The sequence below is a fragment of the Ananas comosus genome, linkage group 3 (genome assembly GCF_001540865.1).
Source record: "Ananas comosus cultivar F153 linkage group 3, ASM154086v1, whole genome shotgun sequence".
In the NCBI taxonomy this organism is placed as follows: Eukaryota; Viridiplantae; Streptophyta; class Magnoliopsida; order Poales; family Bromeliaceae; genus Ananas; species Ananas comosus.
In genome coordinates, this window is record NC_033623.1 from 15062450 (window position 1) to 15082532 (window position 20083).

The window sequence follows — 20083 nt, forward strand, 5'->3', positions numbered from 1 at the left end:
CTTTGTAAATTTTTGTATTGATCTATGATTTACTTTAGAGGCTTAAAGGCTTAAAAATTCGATTTAAAGAGTAAAGCTTTTCTCTCGCCCTTTTTTTATTTTTTTTATTTTTATTTTTTCACATCCAACAATGCGCATTCTCATTTGATCCATTATACAGAATATCTGTGTTGTTGGAGTAGATACATAATCATATATAGTAAAGTTGCAGGAGGTCTTAACTTTAAATTATAATTACCAAATTTTAATTTCTAATTAAATTTCCTTCTATTTAATTAAAACTCATATATTTAACCTAGTAAAAAAAAAATCTCAAATTCAAACATGAAAGAATTATATAAAAGACTAAAATAGCATTCTCTCATATGTGTTGTTGTTGTTGTTGTTGTTTTTTTTTTTTTTTTTTTTTTTTTTTTTTTTTTTTTTTGTGAGAGAGAGATAGCTAGGTAGCATGCTACCCATTTAATTCGTTTACTTTATTTAGAAATAAACTTAGCTGGAAATGTGAATCAATTAGAATTTGAACTTGAGACCTCGGATATCAACCACCAAGCCCTTTGCCACTTGCTCTAGGGACAGTCGGTGCATTCTCTCATATGTTACTTTACAACAGATGAGGCGGCCTGCACAGTATAAAGTGCGCGGAATTTCAACCTCACATTAAATATCACCATTACATGCAATTCAAAATTCTTCGCATGATCGTTATCATAGAGAGAAAAGAAGAACTTAAATCTGTTTACTTATTATACTTATGAGCAATGCTTCAATACTCCGTTGTAATCTTAGCCGTTTATTTTTAATCAATGAAGGGTTAAGATTTATGCATAAAAAAAGGTGACCTGCTATTGCACAAGAAGTACCGGTCACCAGGTATGTGATTTAGGAGTTTTTTTGGAAAAAAAAGAGCTAATATAAAAAATTAAATAACTAATATTGGAAAGTTTTGCATACTACCCTTAAATCATGGAGATAATAAATTTTTAATTAAATTATCCATTTTTAAAGCGGATTTTAATAAAAATTTATGATCGCATTTGAGCCATAAATTTAGTAATTTATAATTTAAAATTAATTTTCAAACATCAAAACTTTATGTTTAAATAGTTAACAAAATTTATTTTTTAAGTATAATATAAATTAAATCGAAATTTATAATTTAAATTTGATCATTATTTTTGAAATTTAATGCTGTTTTTCAATATTGAATTAACAATTTCAACTTACTTTAAAATGTAGAAATCTTTTATTTTAAATAAATAATAAATTGACAATTTGAATTGAAATGTTTACTCGTTTAAATATAAATTTTTCTTTCTAAAATTTAAATATTATAAATACAAAGTTTAAACTCAAGTTAAAATTTAAATTCGAATTTATGAAGATTTATCACTTATGAAATTAGCCATTATCTAAGTTGGTAAGTAACAAAATTAAATTAGGAAATGAAGATTTGTTGGATATTATTAAATTTGGTAATTGACTAATGCATAGTTTCAAATATTATCTTTATGATTGATTGGTAACCTGTTGAGCAGGTTACCATTGTGTAAAAGTCAATCTTAACCTTAAAATTGAATGGCCGGATTTAAATTGGCCGATGTATAGAAGTATTTCTCAAAAAAAAAAAAAAAAAAACTTTTGGTGGGCTAATACACCCAAAGGAGGAAAAAGTATTTAATGTGCTAACCAATCAATTGATCGTGCTGAGATTTCTTAATTCGCAAATTGTCTATTCCTATCGCAAATTTTAGACTCATAATTTAGAATAGAGAGAAAGGAATCGAATTGTCCAACATGGCTGTGGTATTAATTATTGAGTACTCCAAAAGAAAATAGCGTACTACGCAATGTCGTTAATTATTGAGTATTCCAAAATAAAACAGTAACTTGTGCCATCGTACCTTGTCTTATGTGGTTGGATTGGCATCTCTCCTATTCCTTGGAGTAGAGTTTTGAAGTTTACAGGCGAGAAAAATTATTTTCAGTATAAGAAATACTTTTTCGCTTTTTTGGTTCGACGTTTTACGAATTAAAAAAAAAAAAAATTGAAGTTTTTACTTTACGTTATTTTTCAGCAGAAAACGAAAATTCAAGCTGCATAAAACTTTTTTCATTCTCTTTTTTTTTACCAAACCAAACAAATGCGAATTATTTTTCTTTCTAACTAAATAAATATTGATGAAAAATTATATTTTTCCTACAAATTAAATACTATAAGACGTGAAAAAACTTTCCACTAATGTTTTTACATAAAATATTATTTTTTACGATTTTACGTTGAACCAAACGGGTCACGCTGTTGTTGGGGGTCAATTTGGAAGTTCCTTGGGGTAGGATTTTGAAGTTTAGTGGTATGTGGGCAAAGATCATAATTAAAAGGAAAAAACAAAAAAAAAAAAAGGTTATATCTGAAGTAACATGCCAAAGATGTGCGAAATGAACATCGCCTGCAAAACAAAGGTTTGGGTCAACTTTTTTGCTTGTGAACTTTTCTCAAACAGAACAGAAATAAAAAACAAAAAACTTGTGGTTTGTGGTTGGTAGCTACACAAGATATAGAAACTTCTAGTTTAGAGCCTTTTCCCAGTTGTAGTTGGAATACAACTATCACCTTGTTAGGAGATTGTGAATCCAACCAAAGTATAGGTTTTCAAACCAATTATGGTTCAATTATCAAAATCATATTATAGTAATGCATGTTTGGTATCTATCTATCAAAAATTTTGTTGTAACTAAAAGCTAATAACAGTTGTAGTAGTAGTAGTAGTAGTAGTAGTATTAGTAGCAGTTGTAGTAGTGGTGGTTGTAGTTAGGGGTGGCAATCCAGCTCGCTGTTCGTGAGCCAGCTCGTGTTCGGCTCGAAATGAGCTCGAGATCGGCTCGCTCGTTTAGTAAACGAGCCAAACACGAGCTTGATTTTTCAGCTCGTTTAATAAACGAGCCGAACACGAGCTGGGGTCAGCTCGTTCGTGTTCGGCTCGATAACAGCTCGAATACATATATTTTATATTTATATAATTTATTTAATTTTATACTTTTATATAAAAATAAATATTATGATATAATATATTTTATTATTTAATTTTACAAAATAAAATATAAAATGCGATTAATTATTAAAAAGACTGATTTATATGTAAAGTTTCAAACTATTAGATCAAAGTCTAATAGATAAGATTTTATAAATTATTTATATATATTTAATCTAATTTTTCTTTTTAATTTATTGTTCGTTCGCCAGCTCGTGAGCCAGCTCGTGTTCGGCTCGTTAATAAACGAGCCGAACACGAGAGCTGAATTTTTCAGCTCGATACTTTAACTGAGCAGCTCGATGTTCGGCTTCGTCTAATAAACGAGCCGAACACGAGCCGACCCTAGCTCCGCCTCGTGTTCGGCTCGTTTACACCCCTAGTTGTAGTAGTCGTAGTAGTGGTGGTAGCTCTTCCTTTCTCCTGTGCTTCATTTTTTTTCCGATTTAGTTTTTTTTTGTTCGTCTTTTGTTTCGTCTCGCCCATCTCGCTCCCCTCTTTCGGAAGTCCTGGCTGCTTCCATTATGTAAGTCTGATTCATTTTCTTAATAAATGAAACAGATAGCTCGCTATCTAATTCTCAAAAAAAAAAAAACTAAAAGCTAATAACATGAGGCTTCAAAAACTCAAAAACAAACCGAAGCTCCATTTTGAAGGTCTTTTACTTAGTAGTGTAGTAAGCAATTGATGCAGAGACTTTAACAAAAGATTTATGGTGCCTCTCAGAAAAGCTATATTTCAATAAAAATTTTGTAATAACTCACCGGCCAAAATAGCTCGAAATCTGAAACCAAGAACAGTGACATTTATTAAGTGGTAGTTGGACCGAATCCACTTATTTGCACACATTTCTTGCAGATCTAAGGTTGGTGTCTTAAATCGTAATGGTATGGTCCTCCCAAAAAACTTCACATACATTCCCTCTACATATTTGACAGTGTTTGGCTCAAATATAAGTAAAAACTGTTTATTTCAGGAATAGATACAAGTTCAGATATAAACAAGAACTAGACTAATTTTGCGTTTGGATAAAAACTCAGTTGTTTTTGGGAATAAGATAAGAACAAGATGAATAAGAGTTATAATTTTAAATAAAAAATATTTTATCTAATTAATTAATGACAAAATATTAATTAAAAATATTTTAATAAGTTAATAAATTTATTAGCTATGAATATTGTATAAGACAAAAAGAATATATTAATTAATTAATTAAATATAAAGTATAATTTAACTTTTTACTTAGTTGGTAAATTATTTTAGTTATATAACTAGTAAAAAAATTAATTATATTAAAAGAAATATTAATGGTTGATTAATATAAATATTAGTTTATGAATAAACACATAAAATTATTAATAATTAATTAGCTAATTAATTAGAAATAATAAATTAATTAATTACTTTTTTATTTAAGTAATGAATAATTATTTTTAAATATATTGATTAGATTAATTAATGATTTAATACTGTAATTAAAACTAAATTTAAATTTGAATTAATCTTGTTTCCACTTGGGAACAAGTTTGTTTCAGGGAAAATGCTGGAACTGCTGTTTCAGTCTTATATCAGTTTATTTTAAGAATCCGAGAACTACTGTTCTTAACTACTAAATACAACATTTGGGAACAAAAGAAGGAATAAAGAAAGGAACAAGTGCTTATTCCCCTCTTTATTTTCGAACCAAAGGAGGGCCAACGATCCCTAGAGCAAGTGGCAAAGGGCTTGGAAGTTGGTATCCGAGACCCAAGTTCGAATCCTAGTTGATTCACATTTCCAGCTAAGTTTATTTCTAAATAAAATAAACGAAGCGGGTAGCATGCTACCTATCTCTCTCAAAAAAAAAAAAAAAGAGGAGGGCCAACGATCCAAATTGTCCACAAAAGTAAGGGCCCCATGACAAAACCCTCAAGTTTTGATCTGATCCAATCAATCAATGTTGGGTGATTCTTATTGCAAAGGATCCTGACCTAACTCATTGCATATGGATCTTCCTTGCCATAAAAGCCCAAGCAACATAAATGTCATTGGTTGTGTTCCATTAATAAGTGTTTTCCTTTTGCTTTTGGTTTTACCTTTTTATTTTTAAAGTTTCAAATTTAGTGAAGTAATAGATGAAGGGATTTAGGTTGCATGGTCCTTTCATATATAACTCGGTAAATAAAAACTTTGATTGCTTTGATCGCTAACTTGAACTATATACGATCCAGTTATTCTAATATCATCAAAAAAAAAAAAAAACTATATTTTCTTTCATTACTACGTTTTTGCGTTGTTCCCACACTTGGATCTCTGGTGCACCACTACTGACGTGGTAAACCAAGTGCATGCACCATTTTCTGCGAAAGAGGAAACGTTCAGAGGAGAATGCGTGGCATAGTTGGGCTAGGCTCGGACCATGGTCTCATTGAGCCGGGCTAGAGTTTATTGGGCTTTGCACGAGCCCAAAACTAGCCGTTAATTAATAAGTCTATTATTTTGGCTACTCTCGTTTTCAACCATAAATAGAAAGTTTTCAATTCTGGTCGGGGTAATCCGTAAGCTTTGACCTATGCACCGTAATTAATGTAAGATGATTTGTATGTTAAAATTAAATTTTAGTTTGACAAACGTAATCTGCTAAATCGACGAGTCCATCTATGAAGCTTACAAGCTTTGAAAACTTATTATCCAAATATCAAAATAGTTCTAAACATTGCTCGTTTGATAAGCACTACTAATAATAAGTGCGCATTATAACTTGTTGGCCGTTGTGCCGAATTAAATTGTAATCTCGAGAATCCACATTCGTGATTTTATGTGTAGAACTCGGTGCACCAAGTGCATGCAGTAATTTCTCTCGTAAGCCAAGGAAACTGATGCTACATGCCGGGCATTCATATAGATCTGGTACGACACATCAGCCGTGGACCACCAAATCATTACCATCGTAATCTTTACATAATTTAAAAATTATAGTGGTTGAACCTAGGCAGCTCATAGCTGATATGGTGAACCAGGCGCACCCATTATTATCGATATCATAAAGTCAAAATTGCATAAAGTTTGAGATTGCGGAAAGATTACGTTGCATGTATTGAAAAAGTACGATAGAAAAATACTCTGTTTGTTTCCGAACGTAATATCGCGTTCCGCATATCACAATGAATCAGTTATAATATATTTTTTACGGTCCAATCGGGGAACGTAAAAATATATCCCTAAATACTTTTCTCCTAACTCCATTTTATTTAATAGCATCAAATAAACCTCAATACCAAACTAAGCCTAAGCCTCCTCCCAATGTTAAAAATGAAATAATCCAGATAGGTCCTTCACCAATTAGTGAGTCTCAAGGCTGAGAAAAAAACCTTATTAGATAACCCATTGGGCCCACTACTGGACTCTTCTCACTGGGCCCAGTGCACAGATTTACACCGCATCGCCCCCTCCTGTGCACAGGTTTGGTCCACTAGTTCCTTGGGCGAGACCGAATCCTATTTGTTATTGGGCTGAGCTAAAGCTTCTATTGGGCTCGATCTTTTATCCCAAATAGAACCCTAATTTCTGCTGCGCAGGTATTAGCCAAAAGTATTTTCATAAAATAATAATAATAAAATAACAGATATCAGTCGCTAGATTTTTCTTTTCTTTTTAATAAAAAGAGCGCCCAATAATAATGATCTTAGTAAGAATGATAATAGTAAGACCAATAATAATGATCTTAGTAACAATGATAATAGTAAGTTCAACACACTACCAACCGTAGATCCGTGAACAAACACAATGAAAAGAACCCAGAATTTGGGCGCTAGTATCAAAAGCAACAAAAAGAATCCTTCAAGGCTAAAAGAAAGCAGTGCCTGCCATTTAAAAAGAGTACGAAACATACCGGGGTACAACTAACACAGTACCTGCAGCAGCAGCAGCAGCAGCAGCAGCAACAAAGGCGAGCTGAATAGGGTGCGTGCAAGAGAACTCTATTGCTGGGCGCATTGAACCCTTGGAGCTGCATCCTCGTCTTCATCGTATGCTTCCTGCTGCTGCTGTTCTAACCGTCTGCGCCTCATCTCCACTTCAATATCCACGTCGTACATGGTCGTCTCCTCGCAATTCTGTAGCGCTGCATCCGACAGTTGGCTGCTGCCGGGCCTACGCGGCAGAATCTTCTCCAGTGCACGGCACTGATCAAGAGAGAGCATCCCTGAGTCAGGGAGCTCGACGTTGAATTGGACGTAGAGGCGGCCCTTCATGAACGGCCGGCCGTGGTGGGGCATGCCCTCGTCATCGATCGCCTTGTATTGACCTAAATTTTAAAGTGTGTCAGAGTCGGAGGGTACAAAAGTAGAATCAGCAAATTTGTTTACATGTTGGTAGAGGATAGAGAAGCAAATTGATAGGAAAGTATACCTGGCTTAATGACTTCCCCAGGATTCGACTTGATTAGCAGCTGTCGGCCATCAAGATGGATGAGAGTGAATTGGAAACCGCAAAGTGCCTCTGTCAGGCTGAGTGTATGGTCGATGTAGAGGTCATCATACTTCCTCTTAAATTTAGGGTGCTCTTTAACTTGCAAGACAATTACTATATCTCCTGTTACTGTATCAGGCTGCAATAATTGTAGTAGTGTTAACGACTGAAAATACAAGCCAACATTGATCCAACATAGAAACATATAACAAAACCGAAAGAATTAGCCTCCCCCCCAAAAAATAAAAACTAATTAGAAATAGCTCAAAGCTAACAATTGCAACAAAGAATTAAAGCAAGGGTCGGGTCGACAAGTACTCACAGCTTCATCAGCTTCTCCTTGGAATACAATCTTCTGGCCATGCTGCATCCCCTTCTCGACATGAACCTCCAACACCTTCTTCTCCTGAACGACTTTGTTACCCTTGCAGTTTGGGCACTTGTCTTTGTCGCTGATGACCTCGCCTGCATAACAACAACATAATTGGGAGATGGCGAAGGAACCAAAGGGAAAAAAAGAAGAAGAAATGAGTAGAACCAAACCAAAAATTGGTACAAAGCACTGCACGAAACTAACCTGAGCCTCTGCACTCTGGGCAAACATGTTGCATCTGTTGGATCATGCCTAGTCCTATCTGTCTAGTCACTGTCCTCACTCCTGAACCTTGGCATCCGAAGCATCTTCCTGATGCACCACTTTTCGAACCTTTTCTGAATATTAATGAATGTAGCAAGAAACATAAGAACTGAGAGAGACTAGTAAAACGGGGAATTAAAAGTCACTTGGAAGGAACAACAGGGGAGAACACTGTCATCAAATTGCTTCATAACCAGACCTAAACATAGTATAGAGCCTCGTAAAAAAGGAATTAGTGTCCTGCTAATGAAGCGCATAGTAGCTAATTAGAAGCAAAGAATAGAGGAAACTTAAATGCTGAGAAGACGTCTACGCACAACTTTTTACAATCTAACAAAACTTTGTTACTAAGTCAACCTCGTTTACCAAACCTCAGGACTTGATCTAGCAGTAGAAAAGGAACTAAAAAAGTGTTTTAGTTGACTGCAATAATTTGTCCAAAATATCGAGGATTGGAGAAAAAAATGACTAGCACCAATAGTCAACCACATCACGCAAACTTAATCCTGAAGGATGTTTGTTTAGTTTAGATTGTTGCGTTAGGCTCTTATTTAAACCGGATTACTAGATACCTCGATATTCACGAATGCAATGGTTACCTACCAAAGTAACGGATGGAAACATGACGTGTCAAATCTTGTTCTTGCAATTAAATGTTTTGCTAACTAAAAGGGAAAAAAGAAAGAAAAAAAAAACATCAACAAGCACTTACTAGTAATTGCACAGGCACATTCATATCCAAAAGGTAACCATCAGAGCTTAATGCATGATCCCGTGAGTTTAACTCAATTTTCATCCCAATCTTAGAAAGGAATGGCTTACGCAATTCACACCAAGAGCAGCTCTTCATTTATGTTCAAAATTGAAAATATGAATCAAAATCAACTACTTGTTGAAGAACTTTTATGATGACATTTAAATATGGATAAGGGCATCATCAACATTAAAGATCGAGCTGATGGAATCATTAGTATTCTATGCACATGCATAATCCACCAAAAGATAAATGCACAGAAACCTTATAGGTTCCTAAACCAAAAGCAGATGATTGTTTTCTTAACTCAAATAATGGAACAAAATTTGCAGTAACGTACCCTTTGCACTTAGGGCACAGCACGTTTCTTGACAAGGAAAGCTTCTTAGATGTACCATTATACAAGTCCTCCAAAGAAACCTTCAGCGAATGAACTACTTCTTCGCCTTTTCTTTGCCTGTGACCTCTGGAACTACCACCTTTCATTGAGACAGCAAGAAAATGTAAATGAATGATCTTAAAAATAGGAATAAGAAAAGGAGAAAAAAAAAGACATATCAGATTATCCCTACCACCACCAAAAGAACCACCACCAAAGAATTGCTCAAATATATCAAATGGATTGTGTGAAGCGCTGCCTCCTCCCATTCCCTCTTTAAGCGCATCTTCCCCATATTGATCATAAATCTCCCTCTTTTCTGGATCACTAAGAACCTCATATGCTTGAGCCAACTCTTTAAACTATTTGACAGCGACAACAAATAGGAAACAAGTCGTCACGTCGAGGTACATCAAACATCATAAGTTACACCTATAAATAGGACTAAGAAAACTGCATAGACACTATTGATAATCCAATAAAAACAAAAAATGGTGCAAATATCAGATAAATTGGTTCACCTTCTCTGGATCGCCACCCTTGTCAGGGTGGTTCTTTATAGCGGCTCTCCTATAAGCCTTCTTAAGTTCATCTTGGCTTGCAGTCTTTGGCACACCGAGAATCTCATAATACTTGGTGTTGTCACTTTTCCTCTGAGCGCGCCCAAACATGATCACAACTTTATGGTGAACTTTTCTTGTCTAGATATTTTATTGCCTATAAATGTTAACAAAGAGAATTTTAATAAAGAAAGAAACCATATTTTTACCAAATCATAAGTACTAAATTCTCTGAAAACAAATGTCCCAAACCTACTTGGTGGTGTTTGAATGCAATAATGTCTAACAACAAGGCTATTTGCTATGAACCAAAAGAAAGTTTCCGTTTTTAGGAGTTTTAAAGCATAACTCCAAAATACTTCATAGAAAGAGGGGGAAAAGAAAAACTAACCTAACTCTTGTTAAAATCTATGGCAACGGTCTACAACTACATAGAAATTAAAATAAACACTACACTTTTCGGCTTTTCCTGCTTCTCCTAACAATCACCAGTGAATTCCTTCAAAGAAAACAAAATCGTCTAAGTACTTCCCACAAAATAAGTTTCAAGTTTGTAGAAACCTAGATCGGACTTGGGGGAGATCGATTTTTACGAACCTGCATGAATTTATTCGATTGGAAAAAAAATAAAAATTTGGAAACAAATGTGTAAGATAATAAAGAAACCGTCGTTTTTTGTTCGCTCCAACAAAAAAAAAAAAACGACATATTCATCAAATAAATCTTCCCAAAGCACACAAAAGTCGATCTTTTCCAACAACTTCCAAACAAAAAAATAATCGGAAACCAGTTTGGGACACTAGAAAATAGAGAGATCACGAAATCATTTGATGAATTTACCTAATTCGAGGTCGGGAGACGAAACCCTAGCCCAATTTGGGGATCGAATTGGTGCGGCGGAGGCGACGAAGCGAGAAATCGACGGAGATAAAAGGCTTCGCGATTTCGAGGAGAGAGAAGGAGAAAATGGAGCGTGGGGACTCAATAAATAGGCGCTTTACGCGTATAGTTTGAGCTCGGGGGCCGTGGTGCGATCTCGACCGTCCGATGTTCCGAAGCGGACCGTCGAGATTATCGTGGGAGACGTATGGGTCCTGCTGGGCACTCGACATCACTAAAAACCAAAATCCCGTAGTCGCCTCCTTTTGTTGACCCCGTACACTGAAGAATTCCTTTTTTTTTTTTATTTCTTTTTTTCGGGGCGGAAGGAAGAGAGAAACGCTTTTGGTAATCGAAAAAGAAAATGAAAATATCTTGGACTCTTTAATCACGTGTACGCCGTGTTGTATTTTTCAATCGAGCAATTAATTAATTCTTCTAAATGACCCCAGATACAATTCACCTTACCGCTGCATAACAGAGATGATGATGATGGAAGTGAGCTCTCGGCCGAAGCGGCGAAGTATGAGCCCCATGAGTTAAGGTAAAGCGAATCAAAATAACGTAACTCGGGTTGCCCGTATCAAAATTGTAAATGTAAGCATAATATTGACTTTCACCACAAAAACATGTAAGATGTAGAATGAAGTTCGTAAAATAATCTTAGTTGTGATGGATGTACTCAAAAATGAAATATTATCCATAACAAATTATCTTTCTGGCGACCAAGAAAACTTATTAATATCTAAACATGAGATAAAGAATGAAGAAATAATCCACAGACTCCCTAGCTGCGCAATATTTCTAAAGCAGATGACCACACCCAATCAATTAGCAGAATAATGACTCTAATCAGTTCCGCCAGAAGCGAATATCTCGGTCAGCTCTTCAGCATGAAGTGCTATGCTGATGTACACTCTCAGGCAGTTTCTGACATGAGCATCACCAAATAATCGAAAATTGCCCACTTCATGATTAGCATAATCAGCCCTGACATTGTGAACCATTAAATTATATCTTCGTGACAACCCTTTTTGAAGGAGAGAACTGAACTCTCTTGCTCTGCCTAAAGCACTCGGACAAACAAGGCAGGGAAAACACCAGTTTATGATTTACAGGCATTGTTTCTTCTCATAAGCTCTATGCTTGTTGCTATAGTTGATCCAGCAGTCCCCACAAACCCTAACGACGCACAACTACATGCAGATTCTTCCACATATAACAAAATATCCGGCAAAGATGATGGATCACAAATCCTTTTCTCATTATTTCCATCAACAATTCTAGGAAGGAAACCAGATTTCAAGCCATGTTCCGAAGCCATGAGCCTCTCAGCGGCTTTCAATACTAAATCATCACTTTCTTGAAGGGTATACAACTTGTACTGCTCGTTTTTCTCAATTTCCCCCAGGTAAGTTTGGGTCCAGTTTGCCCTAGGAAGATCCGTCATGATGAAGATGTGAATTGGACCATTCAGCTGGTTCTCCTTGGCTTCTGATTGAAGAGACAGCAGCTTCTGCTTTAGTTCAGAAAAAGTAGTTTTCCAATGGTTCTTGAACTGTCCATCTAATAACCTAAGTTGGGCACAAAGAAATGGCTTCTTTATACTCGCAGCAAAATCCTTTCCTGCAGCCATAATTTCTGATACAAATGGAAGGAATTCGATCTGTTTAAGCAACGACTGAATCCTCGAGTCTTTTGGTGATTCATGGATGTCAATGTAAAGCTCAGAACCCTTGTATGGTCCCGAGAAAAGGGTTCCAAAAGCCAAAACAGAGGATGTTTCGGCTTCTGAACCGGGCCCAAAAGCCTTGTGAATATCTCTACGCTTTCTAATATAAGAAATTTTCTTCTTCTTCTGCAACTCTTTGTCAGGCTGAAAAGAGTCTAAAGCCCCATCACTATTTTGTTGGTATGTCCAGACTGTTGTTCGACAGTCCTCTTCTACAGTATATACACAGTGGTCGACATTACCATGCAGACCAGATAACAATGATCTACACTGATCAAAGTTGCCTGATAAAGAGCCAGAACCCGACACAGCACAACATAAGTCACCGAAACAAGCTTTTTCCATATTTAGGCCACACCACATTGAAGCAAATACCCTAAAATCAATCGTTTTAACCACAGTTGATGATATTGAAGATATATCAACAATATCAGCCATTGATACATACCTGGAATACAAAACAAGAAATAAAATATATTTCGCAAAATGGAAAGATAAAAAAGCTACAATATTTGATAATTTGTTGTTCATGTTTCACAACAGAAAAGTAGAAAAATCTAAACAGAACCAATATTTACTAAGGAACATGTTAGTTAAGGATTAAGACAACTTAAGAAGTACCATATCAGTGCACTTGCAAGGGATTGACCTCATCAAATAAGAACGTCAGTCATAAACTTACATTCTCCTCCAACAGAATTGCTAATAACTAAACGCTCACCACGAGACTACAAAATAAAATCATTTACTCGAGAGGCCATCTCTTAAGTAGTGAAAATACAATAGTCCTTCGCTGAAGGCCTCTCAAGTTTCAACATGCAACTTTCTTAAAAGCATCAACTAACACCAAGTATCATGCAGAACATATATTTTTAATCTGGAAAAATGAAACTGACATGGGCGGACATTTCTGTACCTCAGTGGAGAAAGCTTACTCTCATTGTTTAAGCATAGAAATTTTTGCCAATGATAAAAAATAACTGCTTAAAGAAAAGTTTTCACGCTTGGCTATAGAACCACACTAAACTTTGCACTTGCTTTGACCTCGGCATCACAAAAAGTGACACATGAATCAGATATCACCTACGAGTCATGCTAAGTAATTCATAATGCAAACAAAGTCTCCTAAACCGTCATTGCCGATTTGAGTGCACTCGATGAAAAACCTGCTAGAGAGAGGCAGGCATGCAATCTTCGCGAACAAACTCATATATGAATCATGAGAATTCCCACAATCCTTTATCAAAATCATGGACTACGTAAACGAATGGCAATTGATTTTCCTAGCATCTAAACTGATTATAATGACCGTGGCCATATCTCTCATCGATTCAACTTAATTAGCTACTCCCATCACACTTCCAAAAGATAAAAAGCATATCATAATCGAAACAATTAAGCAACACAAGAAGTTGACGAGGCCGCTCACCTCCGATCTCGGATCAGGTCCATGATGTGATCCCACACGGCGGCGCGGAGCTCGGCGGGGGCGGAGACCCTGAACTTAGGGCAACTGCCGAGGGCGACGGCGTGGTGGTCGAGCACCGGGGGAACGACGAGGGTGCGGTTGAGGATGGCGGCGACGACGGCGGCGTTCTTGAGCTCCCCGACCTGATTGCTGAAACCGCTGTGGGGGGCGTACCATAGGAACCGCTCGCCGGAGAGTGCTCCGCCTCCGCCGGCGCCGCATTGGTGATCTAGGGTTTGGCGAGGGGAGGAGAAGGGGAGGAGGGATCGGAGGAGAGAGGAATAGGAGGAGGTGAGAAGGAAGAGGAAGAGGAGGAGAAGGGAGAGGGGGAGGAAGGAGAGGAGGAAGAGGAGGGGTTTGCTCCGTTGTGTTCGCTTCCTCCACCGACTTCGGCTCGCCGCTGACCAATCCATTGGGGGAAGATCCAACTCACTTACGGTCGCAACCTGGTTTTCATCTCAGTTCTTATTAGAAGTTAGAACTGGAAATTTTTACAGTGGTACCCTCAAATTTACGTATACAAGTACTAATCTTTTTATTTAAAAAGATTATGAATAAAAAAATATGTGAGTATAAGTTAAATTATAGACCACGAATATCCGTATATATTTTTTAATTTTAAAATATATTTTTAATTAAAAGGAGGGCTTTTTTTTTTGCAAATAGTCCTATGATAAAATTTTATTTTAAAATTAGCCCTGTCAAAAATTTATTTACAAAAATGGTTCTGTCCCTGCCACGCAAGCGCCACGTCAGTACCACGCGGGCGGGGCAGGACTTTAAGTTGAACACGGTGAATGATTCATCGTGTCCAATATGATATTTGTATTGGACACGGTGAACTATTCACCGTGTTCAACTTAAAGTCCTGCCCCGCCGGCGTGGCGCTGACGTAACGCTTGCGTGGTAGGGACAGGACCATTTTTACAAATAAATTTTTGATAGAGTTAATTTTAAAATAAAATTTTGTGAAGGGGCTATTTGCAAAAAAAATCCAATAAAAGAATATTTTTTTCTGTTTATCAATTCTTAAAAACCATAAACNAATTTCACCGTCCTTTTTTTTTTTTTTCTGCTGTGTCCACCTCTTCTACCATACTCTCTCTTGCCGCACCGCTCTACCATCCTCGAGCGGTCCAGCTTATTATATGTAAAATACTTTATATATATAATTTATGTCTTAAAATTTTATTATATACTGTGATTTAAATAATAAATTATATTACGATCTTTTAACATGGATGGCTTAAATTTGAAGCTTAATTGCTTCACTTCTCAAGCTGAATTTATTTATTTATTTATTTTAAAAAAAAGGTCGGAGTAGCTGAGCTATGCCTTTCAAGGACCTCTCAAAACAGTTTGCATATTGCTACGAGTCATTCATTTCAAAACTGAAAGAGTGAAATTCAGTTCCTTATCATTATTTTTGGAAGAAAAACAGAAAACATGCATATTTACTGCAATCAACTTGGACTTGAACCTGACCAATTAGTAATTACAGACACCTTAGCAATTCGATTCAGCAGTATACATCTTGGAACGACAGAATCTTCCCAATAGATAATCTGGTAGTACACACAGTATTTATTCAATGTGTACCAGTTGGTTAGGAAGAGAATTTTGTGCCTAACATACAAAGATAGTTCACCTTCGATTTTATATAAATTCTATGACATTTTGAACACAAATGTATAATATTCTGACAACTAACAAGTAACAAGTTCATCAGTCACATTCACTGTCAAACTAAATCGGCTTCTTATTTAGATGAGTATGAAACTCTTAATCGCTCCCTGAGGTAGTCACCGCTGCGGATAGGAGGGAACCTGCAAGACAGCTTGTCAAAAAGGAACTACTAAGCAGAACAGAACACTTGCTACAGCAAATATTTCTGGAATCTCGAAACTGGCAAAATTCTCAGCAAAATGTCTTGAATATAGAGAAAATAGTCAATTTAGAATTCATCTGAAATTTACATATTAATTTTGCTTTTTTGCAATTGTCGTAAACATGATTCAGTCTAGGATGTTTCTACTGGACGGTTGCCATGCCATGCCCATAAATGTTTTTTCGTTCGATTTTGCCTTTTCCTTTTTCTTTCCTGCCTGATTTCATATGATCTATGTGCATTGCTATTTATACATTTCAGTGGATGCAGTTTCTCTTGTCTCTCAGAAAAATGATTTCCCACTATTGTGTCTGTGTGTGTGTGTATGCGTATGCGTGTGTGTGTGTGTGTGTGTGTGTGTGAATATCTTTTGCTTGAGAAGAGGGGGAAAGAGTGGGGGCAAGGGAGAGCGCCCGAGTNGAGAGAGAGAGAGAGAGAGAGAGAGAGAGAGAGAGAGAGAGAGAGAGAGACCTCGGAGGAGATGTCTTGCTGCAGCAGCTTTCCAAGCACTCTACCACACAGTCATAGTTAGGATCAAGAAAGAAGGCAACCTGAGACATTTGTATCTTTGTCAGCAGAATATTACACTACAGTTAGTGAAAGAGCACAAAACTTTTGTCATATTTTGCCCGCTGTTGGTGTATTCTCATGAAGAGAGAGAAGCCATATATTTTTTCATTAAAATAGGTTTAATTATTTTTTGTGTTCTCTTTAGGTCTAAGTATGATGTGAATGAAATTTAGTCAAGTACTAATCCAACAATAGACCAACTAGAGAACAACAGTGAGCCCCATGAACACAGAGTCAGTAATTACAGAATAGCGTTCCTTTCCAATAACAAGGACTCGATGTAGAGTTGATCTGCAAAATGGGAAAAAAAAAAAAAAAGCATCATAAAAAGGCGGAGGAACATAGTACTTGTGATTTCACATCAAGGATGTATGTTAAACAGACAAGGGAACAGTAGATTGAAAGATGGACATATTTGACAATAGCCAAAGCATTCTTAATGAATACGGTTGCATATAGGAAAGACAGTTACCGGAAAATACAATTGGTCCACCTTTCCAACATATCACCAATGTTAACAATCAACGCCCTGCAGGTAAAGGAATCCGAGTTGACATGTATCAACGTGAGGAACATCCAATGCATGATGCTGATTCTTCCCGATCATACTCTTTATCTAATAAAAGAAAGTGATGATTCTTCTTACCCATCAATATGAGAAACATCCTCCCAGAGCTGTGGATGCTTTTCCTTCTCCCTGCAAATCTGTATATTTCTAAACGATTCACCAATGAATTGTCTGGGTACTAGAGGGCAAAACATAAGCTATTGATAACAATGGAAATGTGTCTTCATGACATGCCTGGAGACCGGGGACACCATCTGTTGCCAGAAGTGTTACCATCCCGTAGTCTGAATGGGCCGACGCACCATAATTACCTTTGTCGGATGCACCCAGTTCGCCTGAATGGCAATGTTAGAGACAATGTCATAACAAGAACACCTGAGAAGATTTAATAGGATCTTACAATGGTTAGAATATTTAAGGAAAAAACAACGAAAATAATGACCATCAAAGGTCTCACCAACTTCAGAGATAATTATGAGTCTAATAAATTCTCAAACTCGACAAAATGAGAATAGCTGAACAGCCAATCCACTTGGCATGGGATTGCTGAGTACATAACATATATACAAAGATATGACGCAAGAAAGAAATATTAGAGATGGATAAGGTGAAGTTATTCGTTTGGTCAACAGGTGCCAGGTGGGCTCAGATCCTGCTGATGGTACTTCAATAACATAGTTGAGAATCAAGTGCATTATTGTACCTGGATAATGCAATAGGCGAAGAAATGCCATGGGTGAATTCAATGCCCCGATCTTCTCGAAGAACTGATCATCAAGGTTCAATGCAAATGCAATCAGAGAAAGTAGTCTTCTACCCACAGCCCTAAGGAAAGAAAATACACCAGATTTGCATCCAACCGATACAGGGTTACATTAGAATCTCAGATGAGCCCCAAAATTAGACAGCTGAGGTCTTCAATAGAAGGGTTAAGTTCAGGAGGCTAAGCTTAGTTCAATCGGCTCATTATAAAGCTCAATATGTGGTAAAACCTTGACTCTATACCTAAAACATCTATAAGTAAACAAAGCAGGCCCAATCAGCCTATTATTGGTTCAGATTACCTCATTGCATTACACAAGATGTGGGAGAAACTATATGAATTACAAGTAACACATTTACTTGCATAATAGAAATTCATTTTTTTTCTTTTTCTTGTGGATTGGAATGTTTTCATAGAAGTGAGCAGAAAGACCCCACAAAGATTTAGCTTAGTGAACATAAGCTCTGAGAAGCATCTTTGGCATATACCAAAAAAAAAAAAAGGTGTTACAAAGTGAAATTTCTTAGAAAATTTGAAACTTCCACCGTGATGTATCAACATATACAGATATACAAAACCATGTAGAAAACTTACAGGACTCTTTCATAATATGACTCCATTGTAGCTCTCCAAGATGGCAAACTTTCTATAATATCCTAGCCATAAAAATAAAAAAATAAAAAAAAGAAGAAAGATGTAGATTTATACTTCAAAAATTAACACAAAAGATATGCAAAAAAGCTGCATGTGACTTTAGAAAAGGTAGCACTATCGTCACATGATTTATTTCCGATTGCATCTTCAGCAACAGATCGTTAAGAAGGAGACATTAATTTACAGCGACTACTGATGCCACGATAGACGAAACTGCCATAGTACCAAATACTACCTTCCAAAGGCCATTGATTTGGGTCCTTCCCCGAACTTGTGCCCCCGTTAGGACCAATGTAGAAACTTTCCTTCAGGTCACCTACGCACAATTTCTTTCAGTAGTAAATTAGACTGCTCTGTAGACTGCTCCCTTAACTGATCGGCATAAAATCATGCACTCTTATTCTTCAATAAAGCGAAAGTGGCCTCATAAGATATATCATTTTGCATCAAATTACATCAATAAAATTATTAAAGTACAACAGTGCAAATAGATCAAGAAATCTACCATCCCTGATATGATAGTAACAAGTAACTATTTATTTCATCTCAATTACATGCCCATAACTGATTCGACTCTCTACAATGACCACTATTACGATGCAGAAGCGAAATCAAATATCATCATCTAATAGCATGTAGATAATGGGAGATAGACCTTTGAATTCGGAGGAAGGATCGAGAGTCTCGGCATATATGGGAGTATAGCCTCTGTGCGCATCGTTATGCTCGAGCTTCATCTTCTCTTCCGGGGGCAATGCAAAGAACTTCTTGCTCTCGCGGAACACCTCCCATATGAGTGTGTCCTCTATTCCATGATTTATCAGGTAAAAGAAACCGTACTCCACACATGCCTGAAAAAAAAAAAAAAAAAATGTCAAAAACAATGTTGTTTCCACCTACACGCGCAGAAAAAAAAAGGCGGTGCGTTTTGTTCTACTCTTTACCGAGAAAGTTTCAGATTCCATCTGTTTCAGTTTCATCTCTTCTCGTGTCAGAACCATTTTTTCGTCAGTTTTCAGTGTGAGCAGGGGAAAAAAGGGGAAACAAAAGAACTAGCACGAATAACTGGAATAGGAGAAAAAATGAATTAGGGTTATGTCGTGGTCATCGCGATTTGTAGATTACCTTACGGATCAGTTGGGCGGTGGCGAAGGGATCGGAGGAGGAGAGGTCGACGAGAGGGAGCTCTAGATTGCGCGACATTTTTGGTCCTGCGCTTTTCCGCCACACTCCTCGCTTACGACCCGAGCACAGCGAATTCCCATGTGGCCATGTGTGTGTGTGTGTGTGTGTGTGTGTGTGTGTGTGTGTTTTTTTTTTTTTTGTAGGGGTGGCGNTCGCGATTTGTAGATTACCTTACGGATCAGTTGGGCGGTGGCGAAGGGATCGGAGGAGGAGAGGTCGACGAGAGGGAGCTCTAGATTGCGCGACATTTTTGGTCCTGCGCTTTTCCGCCACACAACTCGCTTATGACCCGAGCACAGCGAATTCCCATGTATGTGTGTGTGTGTGTGTGTGTGTGTGTGTTTTTGTAGGGGTGGCAATCCCGTTCATGAGCTAGCTCGTGTTCGGCTCGAAATAAACGACCTAGCTCGTGTTCGGTTTGAAATGAGCTCGAGATCAAATTGCTTGTTTAGTAAACGAGCCGAACATGAACTCTCGTATTCGGCTCGATAATAGTTTGAATACATATATTTTATTTTAGATATTTTTTTATTTTTTAAAATTTTATACTTTTCTTTAATGTAAT

General features: G+C 36.8%; 3 protein-coding genes across 7 annotated transcripts; all 3 read right to left on the reverse strand.

The window, feature by feature from the left end:
- LOC109707098 (dnaJ protein homolog 2-like) lies at positions 6701 to 10793 on the reverse strand. The gene is made up of 8 exons (XM_020228184.1): positions 10652 to 10793; positions 9773 to 9968; positions 9445 to 9613; positions 9213 to 9351; positions 8059 to 8192; positions 7804 to 7946; positions 7422 to 7620; positions 6701 to 7317 (listed from the first exon to the last, which is right to left on the reverse strand). Exons 2-8 carry the CDS (start codon positions 9920 to 9922, stop codon positions 6992 to 6994), a joined length of 1260 nt encoding a protein of 419 aa, XP_020083773.1. The 5' UTR covers positions 9923 to 9968; positions 10652 to 10793; the 3' UTR covers positions 6701 to 6991.
- On the reverse strand, positions 11335 to 14522 carry LOC109707097. Of its 2 annotated transcripts, none has more exons than XM_020228183.1 (2): positions 13852 to 14522; positions 11335 to 12798 (listed from the first exon to the last, which is right to left on the reverse strand). In XM_020228183.1, exons 1-2 carry the CDS (start codon positions 14301 to 14303, stop codon positions 11796 to 11798), a joined length of 1455 nt encoding a protein of 484 aa, XP_020083772.1. In that variant the 5' UTR covers positions 14304 to 14522; the 3' UTR covers positions 11335 to 11795. The 2 variants fall into 2 exon arrangements, with proteins under 2 accessions (XP_020083772.1, XP_020083771.1); XM_020228182.1 differs by having other exon boundaries at positions 11335 to 12870; positions 13852 to 14521.
- On the reverse strand, positions 15274 to 19850 carry LOC109708049 (2-oxoglutarate-Fe(II) type oxidoreductase-like). 4 transcript variants are annotated; one of them, XM_020229628.1, is made up of 12 exons: positions 19689 to 19702; positions 19278 to 19315; positions 18989 to 19184; positions 18569 to 18649; positions 18274 to 18325; positions 17620 to 17741; positions 17151 to 17251; positions 16995 to 17053; positions 16821 to 16877; positions 16594 to 16639; positions 16250 to 16329; positions 15274 to 15716 (listed from the first exon to the last, which is right to left on the reverse strand). In XM_020229628.1, the coding sequence occupies exons 2-12, from the start codon at positions 19311 to 19313 to the stop codon at positions 15650 to 15652; spliced, it is 897 nt and encodes a 298-aa protein (XP_020085217.1). In that variant the 5' UTR covers positions 19314 to 19315; positions 19689 to 19702; the 3' UTR covers positions 15274 to 15649. The 4 variants fall into 4 exon arrangements, with proteins under 4 accessions (XP_020085217.1, XP_020085215.1, XP_020085213.1 ...); XM_020229626.1 differs by lacking the exon at positions 19278 to 19315 and having other exon boundaries at positions 19689 to 19850; XM_020229624.1 differs by lacking the exons at positions 19278 to 19315; positions 19689 to 19702 and adding an exon at positions 19459 to 19617.